The 16919-nt window shown below is 45.1% G+C and overlaps 1 protein-coding gene across 2 annotated transcripts in view; it reads left to right on the top strand.

Annotated features, from left to right (window-relative positions):
• The window catches only part of HSPG2 (heparan sulfate proteoglycan 2), a 948088-nt gene that overhangs the window by 734008 nt on the left and 197161 nt on the right, over positions 1-16919 (top strand). For both annotated transcript variants that reach the window (XM_078642606.1, XM_078642605.1), the window contains 3 exons: positions 13419-13548; positions 14382-14525; positions 15735-15869. In XM_078642606.1, the coding sequence (XP_078498732.1) occupies positions 13419-13548; positions 14382-14525; positions 15735-15869 (409 nt within the window). The remainder of the gene's footprint in view (positions 1-13418; positions 13549-14381; positions 14526-15734; positions 15870-16919) is intronic.

The following is a 16919-nucleotide window of genomic DNA, read 5'->3' on the forward strand; positions in this document are numbered from 1 at the left end:
AACATTCATTTTTTTATTTTTTTTAAATAAATTTTATTGCAGATACACAAGGAGCCAATGGTGCAGTCAGTCTGTAGTAGCAAGAAGGTCTCACAGTTGGGGTCACTCGATGTCAGGAAGGGATACACAGCCATTTAGCCCACATCCCTGGGGTTGGGCGGCGAGTATAAGTAGTATAATATATCTAGTAGAGAGTACCCCCCATGGACGTACACAGGCAATCCAAGTTTCTGCCTTTTTGATTTTAGAACGTAACCTGAGCCCTCCCCCCACCCCTCTCCCCCCCAGTGGGTAAAAGAACACACGAGTCAAGTTCGTACAAGGTGTACACATCCGACAAATAGACAGATGCTTCAGTCACTTCTTCTTGCTCCCCCCTCTACCCCCAAACCCTCCCGGGACAGTCAAGTATTCTAGGTCAGCCGTACCTTATGGGGCCCGGCTCCTTATGGGATAGCATCATTAGTTGTTATCACAGGTAAAAAAAACTACAGTCCCAGGGTTACGTCCCATCATCCCTCCTGCTAAGGGCCTTCCTACAGCCCCCCGTCTAGCCCATGGTAGTGCCTCCACTTTGACCATACTCTATGGAACTTCTTCGGGCAGCCCCTCGCCTTATACGTAACCCTTTCCGCTGCCATATAGAAGTCTAGACCCCTTCTCCACTCCTCCAAGTCTGGGGGATCCGGCGCTCCCCAGTGTTTAGCTATATCGCGTTTGGCGATCACCAATGCAAGGAACAGGAAAATAAGTAGTGGGCGACTCAGATCCACCTCATTCGTCATTCCAAGCAGTGCCAACTTGGGGTCCCGGGGTATCGAGGCCTCGAGGACCTCTTCCAATTCCCTAAAAATCTGGGTCCAGTATCTCTGTATTATTTCACAGGACCATACCCTGTGGAAAAAGTCTCCCACCCCTTGGAGGCATCGTAGGCATCGTGGCTCATCTATCTTCCCCATCCTGCATAGACGCACTCTATCAAAGTATGTTCTATGGAGAAAGTTAAATTGAATAAGTCGTAGTCTAGCTTTTATTGCCACCTCCCGGGGATGCATCATTACTATCTCCCAATCCAGGTCCTCCATCTCCCCTACCTCTGCTTCCCAGGTGAGTCTAAGTTTGGTTAGGTCGCCCAATATATGGTTAGTTAATGTTTTGTACGTTAAGGACACTGCCTGTCCCACCATCTGTTCCTGTAGGAGCCTCCCTTCCAGTGGTGCGTATTCAGGAATGTCAGTAAGCGTGATGTTTTGGGCTACCCACGCATGCCGTAATTGTGTGTATTTAAAATGTTGTGTTTTATTGAGTCCGAACTCTGACTGAAGGGCTTGAAACGATTTCAACTCTCCTTTGGCTATGACGTCTCCTATTGTGGATATGCCTATATCGTCCCATCTCTGGAATCCGCGTAGTTTGTGTAGCTCAGTCAACCATTGGCAGTGCCACAACGGTGTTTGCCGCGTGGGCTTCTTTTCCCAGCCCGCGCGACGTGTGGCTCTCGCCCATGCCCCGAGCGTTATAGAGGTGGCGGGGAGAAGGGGTGCCCCACTGACGAATGTTAATAATCTTAACTTGAAATTCACTAGTAGCATTAGTGATAATTCCATCGTCTTTCTGGATGTAGAAATCTATGTGGAAAATGGTCAATTGGAAACTAAATTATATCGAAAGCCTACGGCAGGCAACACGGTGTTGCATGCTGCAAGTCACCATCCGGCTCACCTGATAAGAAGCATCCCCTATGGGGAGATGCTTCGCATCAGAAGAATTTGTAGCAGCAACACTGATTACCTTGAGGCACAAAGTGAATGTAAAAACAGATTCCTGAGTAGAGGCTATTTGATAAAGACCATTAACAGTGCGATCACTAAAGCTAACAAATCTGAAAGATCGCAACTACTGGCCCCCCTCAATGACAGTTCTAGTGTTTCCAAAAAAACAGTTGCTAATGTAACACGTCTAATAATCTGATTCAGCAACCAACATCAGGCCATACACAAAATTGTAAAAAACAATTGGTCCTTGATCACTAGTGATCCAGTCGTAGGCAATATGTTTACCAAATCTCCCTGCATTACCTATAGAAAAGCTAGGTCTATGCAGGACAGTCTTGTCTCAAGTAGTCCTGAAGTAGTCACGGGCTCGTGGCTTGATGGAAGTAAGGGCTTCTTGAGATGCTCTACCTGCAAAGCCTGCAAAAATGGTATTAGTAGATCAGAATACATGACTCCTCTGTCTCCTAATCCTATAAAAATCAGAGGCAAACTTAATTGCAGGTCAGAATATGCTGTATACGTTTTAGAATGTCCTTGCAGCCTTAGATATGTGGGGAGCACTAGACCACAAGTCTACAAGCGTATCTTACAACACCTAAGGGCAATCACAAATGCAGATTCATCTTATCCCGTAGCCAGGCACTTTGAGATGGTACATGGAAAAAATGCCTCCGGGTTACTCTATTTTGTGATAGATACTGTTCCTCCACAGAGAAGAGGTGGAGACAGGGAAGCCCTTCTGAGGAAACTAGAGACTAGACATATCATCTTGCTCGATACTAGAATGCCTAATGGACTGAACACTAGTGAAGACTGTCATACCTATTTGTAACTAGTAGCGCCTCTGCTTCCTTTTCCCATGTTGCCAGTATTAACTTTAAGCTATGACTACTTAACATCAATGAACTAACCCCTCGGTTCCCCACATGAAATCACAAACATGATAAATTATCATTTGTATAAGATTTTAAACTCACTGGTAGCACGATTTTTTGATCCGTTACAAACTATGCACTTTATTGCATTTTGCACAATGATTAATTTTGCACAAATAACATCCCTAGCCCACTTGGGCTTTATTAACAGCTATTTCTATTATCTATGAAAGTAATTATTTCTAGGTAAGGATGTACAAGATTGATGTGTATGCCCCTGGTGCGAATTGCATATGGTCGGGTATCAAGTGCATCACTTTATAAGTAATAATAGGATGTTTTAGGTTGAGCTCTGGCAATGAAACAGGGATATTTATATTTTAAAACATTTTATGTATTTATGTGTTTTATCATTATTCTTTAATTGCCAATGCTTTTAACCTAACTTTGTACAATATTATGTAGAGATTGTTATATTTATATATTTATATAATTATATACATGCAGTTATCAACTATAACTCTACTATATCAACTATGTAACGGCTCACTTGCACTTTGAAAAGGGTAAGCCAGCCCCCATGACGGTGTCATGTGATCAAGGCTTCGTTAAGCCGAAACGTGTCATGGCAGTTTGGTGTTGGGCTTTTGAATAAATAAATTGCACCAATTTACGGGTCTCGCCTCGTCTATTTTGGCTATCTTGCTGGATTTGGGACGTCAACATAATATATATATATATATATATATATATATATATATATCTCACTTCCAAAGAGTTCAACACCAAAGGACACCCAAAATTCTGGAAGCCGCTCAGAACACAAGACCCAAGATCAAGTGAGATTCTTATTTATTGCACCTTCGTCAGCATAACGTTTCGGCCTGCACAGAGGCCTTGGTCATATATATGTGTGTGTGTGTGTATGTATATATGTGTATATGTACTGTAAACTCACAATTTTATACTGTCTCGAAGACTTGGAAAAAATGGAGGGAAACTGATGTTGATGTGCTGAAGTGGGTACTTTATAGACTTGGAGACATACCTTGATGTCACGTAAGGCACCTACCAGGCCCAGCGCCTGCTACTGGTGGCATTGAGGCTTTGAAGTTTTCTAGATTCAGTCTGAGATCTGGGGATAATTCTACAGGTCAGGAATCTGCAGATAGTTAGAGTTGCCATCAGCATTATTACTGTAGGTAGGTACCTTTTTGGTCCTCGTCATGGAGATGTCGACTCCTAAGACCAGCCTAAGCAAGAGACTCCAGTGGTCATTTGGCTGACTTCCTGTGTGCAGCACAGGGGCACAAATACTGAAGAAGCCTGCTGGGGCAAGTAGGTAGCCCAGATCTCCTGGATCACTGATCCTCTCCACCGTGCAGCACCAGGGACCAGGCCCGACTCTCAAAAGTTGTCTCTAGTTGGCTAGACCTGGGAGAGTCATTGAAGTGCAGCTTGGTCACCCAGAAGGACAGAACTGCTGTACCATGTGACTGGAGGCCCAGAGACACCTGAACTTCTTCCCAGCTTGAGAGAGCTTCAAGGGATGTCCACCCCTGTGGCCAGGATTGTCTCACCAAACCTGAAGACTGAGGAGTAGCTTCAGGAAGACCCTCATTGATTAAACTGCATCTTCAGCATCCTTGAGAATTTTCAGCAACCTGTATCCCTTGCATCAGGACCACCCAATAGAAGTCAATGTCAAGGAGCCACTGATGCTGGAAGTGGCCTGGAGACTGCTTCTTTTGTCAAGGTAACAGTTTCTGTCCCACTGACTGATTCCGTACCGTAGTCGGTTGCCTAATATAACTCAAAGCAACCTCATTGATACTTTTTCCTGAAAAAGTTTTTGCTTAAAATTTGTTGAAATTGCAAATGTTTGTTGGTAGTTAAGTAAAAAGTGATTTACTATACCTTGTAAGTTCTGTATCTCCGGAACTCATTGGTGGATCTTTTCCATTTTGGTTTTAAAATCATATATTAATCTAAATTATTTTTATAAATTGGTTTCAGGTTTCTTGAATGCCTCCGTTTTTTCGTATTCAATTGTTTTAATGCTGTTTAGCTGCTTTACATTTGTCCCTTTGTATACGCCTGACTGCTCATAGCCACAGCTACACAGGGTTAAGCCAAAGGCTTAACAAACTAAATCTACTGGTCTTAAATTACATGGTGTGGTCTCACAGCCACGCCTTATAATACACCCCATTTCCTCACAGGCCATCACAATGTTAAGTAAAGAACATGGATGTTAGATGCTGTGCTTTGAGAGGACAGTGATTCTGGTGACACCAGTATGCATAGTCAATTTTGTGGCCACAATCCTGATAATAGAACTTTATCGAAGCATAATTCTGTAAAACTCCCAGTGAAGGAGGATGACATGGAGCTGCTGCTAGGCACTACATAGTGAATTGAAGCCACACTAGGTAAGTCAGCTTCTAAAAACAGAAGTGAAAAATGTCCTCTGGGTTGAGGACTTTGCAGATGGTCACATGGGCGTATTATGTGGCTTACTATGGCCTAAATGGTTCATAGTGGGAGCATCTATCATAGGTTTAGAGGTAGGGCCTGCACGCATACTATTTGATAACACAGGGCACCAAAGTAGTAAAAGTACATCAAAATCTGGACTCTTACAGTTTCTACTGAACAGCATATTTTGTCCTTCTGTGGTGTTTTTATCGTTTATAGTCTTGCTTTAATTAAAAAACAGAAACCCTACTTGTTTATTTATGCAATGGGGTTTCTTCTGGTATCACTGTAGATATGAACTTGTATGAAGGCCCTCTTAGATTGAACTCCTGATTTACCTGAACTTTCCGTTGACATGCATTGGAGTAAAGGTTATATTGTGTTGGAACTATTGGAATGTGGTATTTTTAATTACAAACACGTGTGGAATCATGGGTTAACATTCCAGATGAGCCTAGTAGGCTTCTGTACATTTCAGATGTATAATCATAGCTGCAGATTCCTCACCTTGTGAATATTCTCCAGATGATAGACTATATCTGGAAACTTTGAAGCAGTACTCCTGCTTGCTGGTAGGTGGAGTTGTGTGACTGAGCCGATGTCATTCCTCTCCAGAACTGATGAACGGAGTCACATATAAGCACCCCCCCCCATACACTGTGGAGTGGAGAGGTGTGGTGCAGCGGGCAGGGCAGCTGACTTAAGAGCACAGGATTCACGGTTCGATCTCCGGTGGCAGCTCAGCTCAGCACCGTTTGACTCTGGGCAATAGCTCACTTAATTTCCACATCTGAAAGAGACACATTAGTGATAGATTCCTTACCTTAGAATAACCCCAGGCGTCAGACTAGATCCGGAACGTTTTTCGTCAGCAGTACCCCTGCTCGTCAGTAGGTGGTGTCGTGCGGCTCAGCGTCAGTCGCTGGCATCGTAAGCGCAGCGATGACATCACGGAGACTACTTAGGCGCCACCAATGTGCGTTGACGTCAGTTCTTTCTTTTTCCGCACCAGCAAACGCAGTTCCGGTTAGAGCACATACTCTAGGCACTTTTTGATTAAGTTTTTTGAGACTTTTGTCTCTACTTTTGAATCTTTGACTCCTGGTAGGGATGCCTGGGTTTAAATCCTGCGGGGCCTGCCGCCGTACGATGTCGGTTGCCGACCCCCACGGCAATTGTCTCTACTGTCTGGAGCGCGACCATGACTCCTGGTCATGTTCCGACTGTCTGGCCATGGCTCCAAAGCCTTTGCGGGAGCGGTCCCGAAAGCTGCTGGAGGCCCAGCAGTCGTCTCCGCGCCGTTCGAGCTCCAGGGGTCGCTCGAGGGACCGACCACGGAGCCATCATCATCGCTCCTCGGGGTCAGTCTTCACCCTCTGAATCGGGTAAGAGATGTCACAAGAAAAAGCAGAAGAAGTGTTTACACTCTCCGACATCCCTCTGTCGGTCTCCGGATGAGGGGGACCAGGGGTCCTTCCCCCACGGCTCAGTTGGAGCCTGAAAGCCCCGCGGCCTACCCACCTTATCCGGATCCGTCGGCGACTCCGGCCCAGGTGCAAGAGTTCTTTGCGGCCATGGACCACCTTTTCAGGCCTAGGGCTCCCGCTGGCGCGCCTTCGGGCCCCGCAGTCCCTACTGAGGGCCCTTGCTTGCCGCCGGTGGCTCCGGCCCCGCAAGGTCCTCCACCGGCGGCTCTGGCCATAATGGGTCTCGTTCGTCCCACCTCCACCCTTGCTCGAGTTTCCGGGCAATTTTGTTCCGGCTTGGAACCCTAGTTGGGACATGGAGCCAGATCGGCGCCGGCCGATGCCGTTCCCGGCGCCGTTAGAGGAGTTGTTTTCCCCTGTGCCTCCCCCGCCGCTGCAGCCTGTGCCTCGGGCCATGGAGAAGGGGGATGACTGGAAGGGGTTGGGGGACCCTCTTGCACGGCGGTGTGAGTCCGAACATGAGTGGGCGGAGGACTCTGAGGTTGCAGGTGGCCTTGACTTCTCCTCTGAGCCTCGGTTTGTGTCTCCTCCACCTGTCATGGAGGAAGGCGCCACATATACTGTAGTGCTCCGTAGAGCAGCTGAGGCTCTTGACCTTGATCTGCCTACTGTTACTCTCAAGACGAACCTCCTTACTGAAGTGCTTCAGCCGGCGGCAAGTACTATGGAACCTCTGCTTCCGTTCAATGAGGCCTTAACGGATGTTTTGATGGGCACCTGGTCTAGAACAGCCACAGGGGTTCCTGTGGATAAAAACGTGGCCAGGCGTCATCGCCCGGCACCGGGTGACCCTGCCTTTTTAACTAATAATCTGACCCTGGAGAGCCTGGTCATTGAGGCTTCCACTTCCCAAAGTGCATTCCCTACTGCTCTGCCGGATAAGGAATCGAAAAAGCTGGAGCAGTTTGGCAAGAAGTTGTTTTCCTCTGCCTGCTTGGGGCTGCGGTCAGTCAACACCGCATGCCTCTTGGGCCGCTACTGTCACGCTGTGTGGGACACAGTGGAGTAAACCCTGCCCCAGTGCCCGGAGGAGGTTCGGGCTGTACTCTTCCAAGCTGTTGCGGAAGGGAAGGATGCTGCAAAGTTCGCCATTCGGTGTGGGCTGGACACTGCGGACTCCTTGGGTAGAGCAATCTCCACGACGGTGGCCTTGCGTCGCTATGCCTGGCTGCATTCCACGGGGTTTTTGGGGGTGTCCAAAGTTCCCTCAAGGACATGCCTTTTGATGGTACTCGCCTGTTTGGCGATAAGGCAGACCGTGCACTGGAACGTTTGAAGGACTCTCGGGCTACGGCCAAGTCCTTGGGTCTCTCCACCACACGCCCAACCACGTCTAGCTTTTGTCCTTTCGAGGCCATGGAAGGGGCGCCCCTACACGTTCGTTCAGCCAGAAGCCTGCGCAGAACCAACCTCAGCACGGACGTGGTGGCCGCGGTGGCGGCACAGGGGGCCAGCGTGCGGGTCAGGCCACCTCCTCTCCTGCAGCATCCACCTCAAAGCATTCCAAGTCCAAGCTTTACGGTGCATTACCTTGGTGGTTCAACACCTGGCAGGTTCTCTGAACGCCAGGGCGGACGAATTCAGCTGCCGGTGCTTGATGGATCACGAATGGTGTCTAAACTTGGAAGTGGCGCAAGGTCTCTTTCTGCAGTGGGGAGAGCCTTGGTTAGATCTATTCGCCACCGAAGAGAACGCACAATGTCATCAGTTCTGCGCATTGGAATTTCCAAGGCGGCACTCGCTCGGCAACGCTTTTTGTCACGATTGGAGTTGCGGTCTTTTGTACACCTTTCGGCCTATACCACTTCTGCCCAGAGTGCTGAAGAAGATTTGGCGCGACCGGGCCCAAGTCATTCTTGTGGCTCCGGATCGGGCACGAAGATACTGGTATCCCGAGCTACTCCGCATGGCGACCGATACCCTGATCTGACTGCCTCTTTGGGAGGATCTTCTGTTGCAGCAGCAGGGGATGGTCCGCCACCCGAACCTGTCCAGCCTCCACCTCCATGCGAGGAGATTGAGCGGCGACAGTTGACAGCTTTCGACCTTCCTCCCGAAGTCTGTGATGTCATTCTGGCAGCCAGGCATCCCTCCACTAAAACTGTATACGCCTGCAGGTGTAACAAATTTGTAGCATGGTGCACAGCAAAGGCTGTGGATCCCCTTTCTGCCACTCTTTCCGAGGTCCTTCTGTTCCTTTTCTCTTTGCCCCAGCAGGGCTCTGCTCTGGGCACTATCAAAGGTTATATTTCGGTCATCTCTGCCTTTCTACGGCTTCCAGATCAGCCTTCGCTTTTTAAGTCCCCAGTTGTTAACCGTTTCCTGAGTGGCATTACACACACGTTCCTCCTGTGCCTTTTATAATGCCTCAATGGGAATTAAATCTTGTCTTGACCTATCTAATGTGCGCTCCCTTTGAGCCCCTTCACAACTGTCCTTTACGTCTAAAGACGGCTTTCCTGGTAGCTATCACCTCTACCAGAAGAGTGAGTGAGCTCCAGGGTCTTTCTTCTAAACCTCCTTTCCTCTCTGTTCATCCTGACAAGGTGGTTTTAAGGACCAGTCCTTCCTTCTTGCCAAAGGTTGTCACGCCCTTCCACATCGGGCAGACAATCACTTTGCCCACCTTCTTTCCGCCTCCGCATCCTTCAAAAGAGGAAGAGAGGCTCCACCGTCTGGACCCAAAACGTGCGCTCTCGTTCTACCTTAAGCGCACACAGCAGTTCCAGGTGGATGACCAGCTCTTTGTTGGCTTCAAGGGCGCCAAAAAAGGTCAGGCTGTGCACAAACGCACCATCTCTCGGTTGGTTGTTCTGCGCATCAAAGCATATTACTCGTTGTCCAAGAAGGAGACTCCTGTGGGTCTGCGTGCCCATTCGAGCAGGGCAACAGCAGCCACTACTGCCTTGGGATGCGGCGTTGCCTTGCAGGACATTTGTCAGGTAGCTACTTGGGCCTCGCTGCACACGTTTACCAAGCATTACTGCCTTGACGGTCAAGTCCGGAGAGACAGTTTCTTTGACCGTTCTGTCTTCCGTGACTTACTGATGTAATCTTGTTCGCAGACCCATCTCCGGGGTTGGTATTGCTAGGGTATCTATTCTAAGGTAAGGAATCTATCACTATGTGTTTCTTTCAGAGGAACAAGTTACTTACTTGTGTAACAATATATCTGTAAGAGACATTAGTTAGTGATAGATTCCTTACCGCCCCACCCATCCTCCCCGTTTTGCGAACTGATTTCTAGGGTTAAGGTCATCCCTTTCAGGGCCCTAGTTTCATGGCACCAGTGGTCAGTTTCTTGCATGGCTCTGCGTTCCTGGTGCAGAAAGTTGTGTACAGAACTGAAGCCAGCGCGCATGGGTGGCGCCTAAGTAGTCTCTGTGACGTCATCTCGGCGCTTACGATGCCAGACGCAAAGCCGCAGGACGCCACCTACTGACGTGCAGGGGTACTGCTAAGCAAATTTTCCGGATCCAGTCTGACGCCTGGGGATATTCTAAGGTAAGGAATCTATCACTAACTAATGTCTCTTACAGATATATCGTTACACAAGTAGTAACTTGTGCTTCAACACCCCAACCATGTTAAGGCGGAAGAGAGACCCCTTTGTTTCGGTCCTAAAAAAGCACTGAGATTTTCATTCATACCAAGGAACATCGAATGGGCGATCAGCTTTTTATAAGGTTTTCAGAGGCAAAGAAGCATAATGCAGTCCAAATTGGCTATTCTCTGCATAAAAATCTGCAATGCATTAGCAAGAAAGCAGCCCCAGAGGCTTACAGGTTCATTTCCCCTAGGCCAAAGCTACTATCACTGCGCTAACACACGGAGTGTAGGACCTCTGCACCTGTCAGTCTGCTTCGGTACACACGTTTACAAAGCAGTAGTGCCTTGCTACTGCCTCTGCACACTGTTACCATTCCTGTGCTCCTGCACAAATACGGTTTGGTGGTCCACATAGATCTAATGACAGTGCCTTAAACTGAAGGGTCTAATTCTGATGGTGGATCAGTACCTATACCCTGACTTCTGAAGGCATCCTCACCACATTTTCTTTGGTATGCCTAATTCATGATGGCCACTAGCTTTGACCTGATGAAGACCATGCAAAATAATTTTAGGGGTGGAAAAGTTTACTCATTTACCTTTTGACTGGCATTCAGTGCAGTGTTTGGAAATCGTACTCTTAATTTTCAGTCCTCTTAAAATTTTACTACCTACCAGTCAAGTGTTGTTTTGTTCTCTCTGACAATAGCACTAGCACACCTTAATTTACCTTGTCTTTCTTCCTGATCACTGTACTGCTTTTTGGAGCACCTTATTGTATGTTTAACTACGAACAAACAATGTACAATGAATAAATATAACTGCGTACATTTATGTATGTATGTTGATACAGTTTCTGAGGCTTAGGAAGTACAGGCTTACAGCTTCCTCCAAGTGAACCACTGTTGCAATAGATGATAGAATGAGTATTGCCTTTACAGACAGGTCCATTGTAAGATGGCATTTTGCAGGCTCACTCTCCACTTTTTGATGACTTTAGGTACTGGTGTAATGACTCTGCACACAAGAGCGCTGATGTCCAGCACCCAGCTGTGAGTGTTTTGACCCTTAAAAGTATATTCTAGTGGGAACAAATTGGCTGATCCCAGATTGTCAAGACTAGCTTCCATGTAAGTCCCTAGTCAAAGGTATTCAGAGTATGTTTGGATGCCTTTAGTAGACTGCTTCACTGTTTTGTGACACCACTAAAATGGCAAGTAAAGATTGACCTCTGCAGTTTAGATAGCAAATAAAACATTTCCCGATTGGACGTTTTAATTTGAAAATGTAGTTTACCTACAAGTCCCTGATATATGGTACTCGGGGCACCCAAAGCCTGTAGATTAAAGTGTCACTAATGGGAGCTAGTGTATTTCAGTGTTCACAACAATGACAAATGAAAACATGACCGTTGAAGCATGTCAAATTCGACTTTTCAAATGTACCCTTTTGACCGGGCCAAATCTCCATATTTATTACCTAGAAGTCACCCCTAAATGTCTACCCTACATACCCAAATGGTAGGGTGCATGATACTAAATAGCAAGCCATGTATAAATTGTGTTTTACGTCCCCTGGTAGTGGAAAATCTCCAAAGTCGATTTTCCTATTTGGAAACCTGGTGCCCCATTAGATAACATAGGGTGACTTTTATTATTCTAATAAAATACAGCTTCCCAATGGAATTAGCCAGAAAGGTGGTTCTAGTGTTGAATTATTAAATACATGAAATCAAATATATTACCAAAGTCGAATTTAAAATAACTATTTTAGGTATCCTGAAGGGTCAATGTAGTCTACTGGTAGCCCTACCTTGATATGGGCTAGAGATCTTCACACAGGAAAAGAGGGGTCTAGCTATGTTGATAGTGTGAAGGATAGTGCATTCTGGGACAGTTAGATGCCACACTTCCCAGGAAGTAGTCACGAGATGGGTGGGATTGCCCAAAGGAGCATTAACCTATTGGCTAGTGAGTCCTTCCCTCCCATATGTTTGTGCAAATGATAAAATTGACCACCCTGCCAAGAGAACTCAGAACACTACTGGGCCTGCGGAAAACAAAAGGACTGTGCCTGCGAAACCCCTGGACTGCAAAACAGAGGCTGCACCAAGAAGGTTGCACCTGCTGTACCAGGTACTTCACCAAGGAGGGTTGTGCCTGCTGTTGGACCTGTGAGGAGCAACACCAAGGGCTGGACATGTTCCCACTTGTACCAAGGACAGAAGAGTGACCTCCAAGAACTACCTGACTAGTCTCCTGTAACAACTGCAGGGTCACAATAAGCTACAAGGATATACCAGCAGCCCAAAGAAAAAGAAATCCCAGTTGACCAGTTTGAAATTGGTATATTTGAACAAGTTACTCACCTTTGGTAATTAGGTTTGTGGTGGTTAATATATCTAACTGTGGATTTCTCAACCTTGTGAATAATTCACAAGGTGAGAAATCCGCGGTTAGATATATTGTCCACCTTAAACATCCTTACCAAAGGTGAGTAACTTGTTCAAATATACCAGTGATGGCATTGCACAGCTAGGAACAATGTGGCCTGCTGAGCCTTTTGATTTCATTTGAGAAACAGTGTATATTAAAGTCTAGCTCATCTAATAAGGTGTTAAGTGGCAGAGCATTTCCAGTTTACAATTTATATTCTAAAAGATGCATGGAATGGATCTCACAAAATAAACTAATGGACTCCAGTCAAAGTCAATATATGGGGTAAATGAATTCTGTGGTTCCAATATTCTTTTAATCCAGTAGGTTGAACCACTGCATAAAATGTAAGCATGCTTCTGATTATTTTCTATTTTTCTGAAGCCTAGTTTCCCATCAAGGGCATCACTAAAATCAATTAAACATCAATTTTAAGATGGCAACCAATATTACTATCCTGCCTTTGAGGGCTTTTGACATCAAGTCTGTTTGGTTTCTGCCATAGGAACTTGATCAGTGGTGATTAGTATCCTTGCTCTAATGCAGTTGCATGACCTGTAGGGTGTGTGCTCTATACTGCGTCCTGGTACTAAGCTTAATCAAAGTCTTTCATTCACAGGTGGGTTGCTTTTCCTGCAGTCCAATATAGGTGTGCTGTATTTATTGATTTGAATATTCCATAACTTATTTTGGTGCAACACATATAATATAATACATGTAAGAGTTAATTCTACATGCATATATTAAGAGCTGCACATGAACAGATTTTCTATGTTCTACAGTTTCCACACCTGACTTTGTTTCTTTTTCCTTACACAGGTCTTGGGATCACGTCTACGAATTCACCAGGCCTCTCCAGCAGACTCTGGCGAATACATCTGCCGTGTGAGCAGTGGAGCTGGTGTCCAGAAAGCCTCTGTCATGGTTTCTATCACTGCCGGTTCCTACCGTAAGTATTATACTAATGAACAGGATCATTTCATTAACCCTTAGGATATTAGATATATAAATTAAAGCAAAGACTTTGTCAGAATTGCGAGCTTCTGAGATGCAGCTGTGAATCTATAACATGATCGATTCTGTTGGCATTCCGCAAACACTGGGGATTGGACACTAACGCTTTGATAAACATCTTAAGTACATATACCAAAAACTGAAGTTGTCTTTCCTTCTTCAAACTAGGCACAGTGTATCAGACAGATTAGAGAATTGTAGCCTATTCTTTTGCTTCACTCTACAATGATCACTCAATTGCATGAGAGGAAATAGAGTAAGCTGTTGAGTATTTGCCTAGCAAGGGCTACAAACTAGGTGGCCTCTAAGTGCCTGTCAAAATCCTATCTCCAACAAATGCTTGAGCTCTTTGCAGTAGTTCCAATATGGTTATTACATCTCATGGTTAGGGGCATGGTCATAAAGACAGACCATAGCTGGCATCAAAAGTGTTACACTAGCTGTTTTTTGGTTGACCTGTTGCAAAAATGTAAATTGATTTGAAACTGTAGCAGGTGTTGACCTCCAAACTAGTGGGGTGAACCATCATCATGATCAGAACGTTTTTATTGTCATCATTTTGGTTTTGCATGCAAGCATTGTTGCTACAGACTGTTCCAACCAGAACAGGAAAGCATAGGTACTGGGAGGTTAGTCCTATCTCTGAGAAGGGCTCTAACTGACAACTTGCCCATGACATATAAGAGATTCCACCATTAACCTCTGCATATAGAGCATGGTTGCTTGCGAGTAAGCAAGTTTAATTAATGACCTATATCACTCTAACAGGTTTGCAGAGCCCCATCATTTCTATTGACCCTCACAGTGCCACTGTTGGCCCGGGTGAAGATGTGACATTCAGATGTAGGATCCATGATGGCGCTCAGCCAATACGCATCGAGTGGAAGATGGCCCACAATAAACCCCTGCAAGGTGAGCTACTTGAGGTGCTCTTGTGTTGAAGAATGTTGGAGCATCCTGCATGGGAAGGGTGAAGGTGGCTTCATGGTTCATCTAGGAGACATGCCCCCTATTTTTATCTAGTGTGTACAATAAATCCTGTGCTACAGATGGTGTAACTGTTGATACATTGACTATATTAGAAATGTTTGCAAGTAAAAGTGGCCTGCAGAGGGGATACTCTAGGGAGGCCTACTGTACAGGATGTGTAAGATATTGAGGCTGGTGGTGTTTTCAGATATTTATTTCCATCCTTTATCAGCAAACTGACACTTAAAAATGGAGTTTAGGGTCAGAGGCGGCTGATTGCTTCTTTGCATTTTCTGTCAGGTGTTCCACGAACCTCTCTGAAGTGAAGTATTTTGTATAGATTTCTATGGAAGAAATAAATGGTCATGGATAACGTATGATCTCTAACTACATATTAAATTGGAGGCTTCTTAAAATGAAGTGAGTTTTACTCATTTTCACACATGCTTTAGTAAGGGTCCAAAGTAGGACTGGACATTGTGACTGATATGAATGTCCCCTCTCACTGGGATGGCTGCATTTGAATGTAATTGGAGCTTTAGCAAGGTAGGGCACTTTTTTCCTGTGATGGGTTTGTGAAGGTCAGTAGAATAAGAACACTTGCTATAATGATTGAGGATGTGTTTTTATTCAAGATAAATTTGTGAAAAGAGCTGGTTGGGACAAAGCAGGCTTCCTCTCAGTGCTTGGATACTGTGGTAAGTGTTGCAGGAAAACATGCACTGCTTCCAAACTGTACTACATAAGGAAACCGGTTACGCACACAGAACATGGATAAAACAATCTCCCACTCAGTAGAGGCTCACAGAGATTCACTATGATATCTTAAATTAGAAAAAAGATATATTTCTAACACAATGAAGGAAATGTAGTTTAATGATACAAGGACACTGTACAGCCACTGCTGGAAAAATCCCTATTACCTCGTGCTTTAAGTGTCTCATCTGCCAAGACAGTACAAAATACAGTAGCTCCCAGCTTGAATGCTTTGTTTAAGGGTTGGACAAACCAGATTGCTCGGGTTTGCTTCTTAGTCCATGAGAGTTTCCACTATTCCGTGTTAATATTCAGGGCTATGTTTTATACATTCAAGTAAGCGGTGGAGAGGGAAGAACAATATCACAAGCTTTGTGTCTTCATTTCAATTTTCAGATAACGTGAAGATCAGCCCTGATGGCTCTATCATCACCTTAGCCAAAGTGCGCCACAGCAACCAAGGTGCCTACCGATGTGTGGCCTCCAACATCTACGGAATAGCCAATAGTGTTGTCAACCTCATTGTACAAGGTAAAAGCTAGGAACTGGGTAATGATTTGACTAATTCGAACTCACTTTCAAAGCCTCGTCACGGGTAATAAGCACTATATAAATACAATTACATTTCCCTTCCGTGGCCAAGCTGTATAACAAATTGCATTGTTCTAATTTTTACTGGCAAATTTTTTACATTCGCCTAATGCCACTGAATTGTCAGAAAAAGTATGCAAAGAAGCATATTAGGGACACTTAAGCCATGCCTGGCTTGCTCCCAACTTTCATTGTTAATGTTTTTGTATGATATGGATCTATGAAAAGGCCCGTATGAGGTTATTTCCTAACTTGCAGGTTCTTACCTTCAAGAAAATCATAGAAAAAATGTCTGCCTATACCTTCCTTTATGCAGTAGTTCTTGAAACTCTAAATGTGCTAGTCCAAGAATATTAGACTAAACTTGTAAATTCATCTCTGAATATGGTGTTGAATTAGTCTTTTAAAGGCACAAGTTAGTCACAGAATATGGGACTGCATGAATTACTGAATGTGCAGCTACGTGAAGTTATAAATGTGACAATGTGTCCATCCTCCATATGTAAATGTGCTTCAATCTGTCACTGTAATATGTGCAGCCCTCAAACATTCTGATGTGGATCTTTGGCGTGGACATCACCAGTGTGACCATGTGTGAATTGTGAAATGTGTGAAATGTTTATATGTGTCAGTCCTTACAGACTGGATTATGTGATCCCTGAGGATAACAGTTTGAGGTTTGCCAAGTGTTGTAATGTGAATCCTCTGAGTGTATTGGTAATAAGTCCCAGAGCTTGGAATCCCCAGGTTAGGTCCTAGTACCTACATCTGGCACTAGTACACAATTCACAGCATTTATAGATGAAACAACTTACAATCAACGCCCCCTACTTTCTTCAAAAATATCCAGAAGATGTCAGTAGAAATCAGCAGTCCTAGTACCCAGGTACAAATCCTGGTCAACATGGCTATGTTCTACCTTTGTATATATGGATATATATATATATATATAAGTCCAGGAGACCTTGGAGCAGGGTGTTTAGATGGTCC

Source organism: Lissotriton helveticus, chromosome 5_1 (assembly GCF_964261635.1).
Source record: "Lissotriton helveticus chromosome 5_1, aLisHel1.1, whole genome shotgun sequence".
NCBI classification, from domain to species: Eukaryota; Metazoa; Chordata; class Amphibia; order Caudata; family Salamandridae; genus Lissotriton; species Lissotriton helveticus.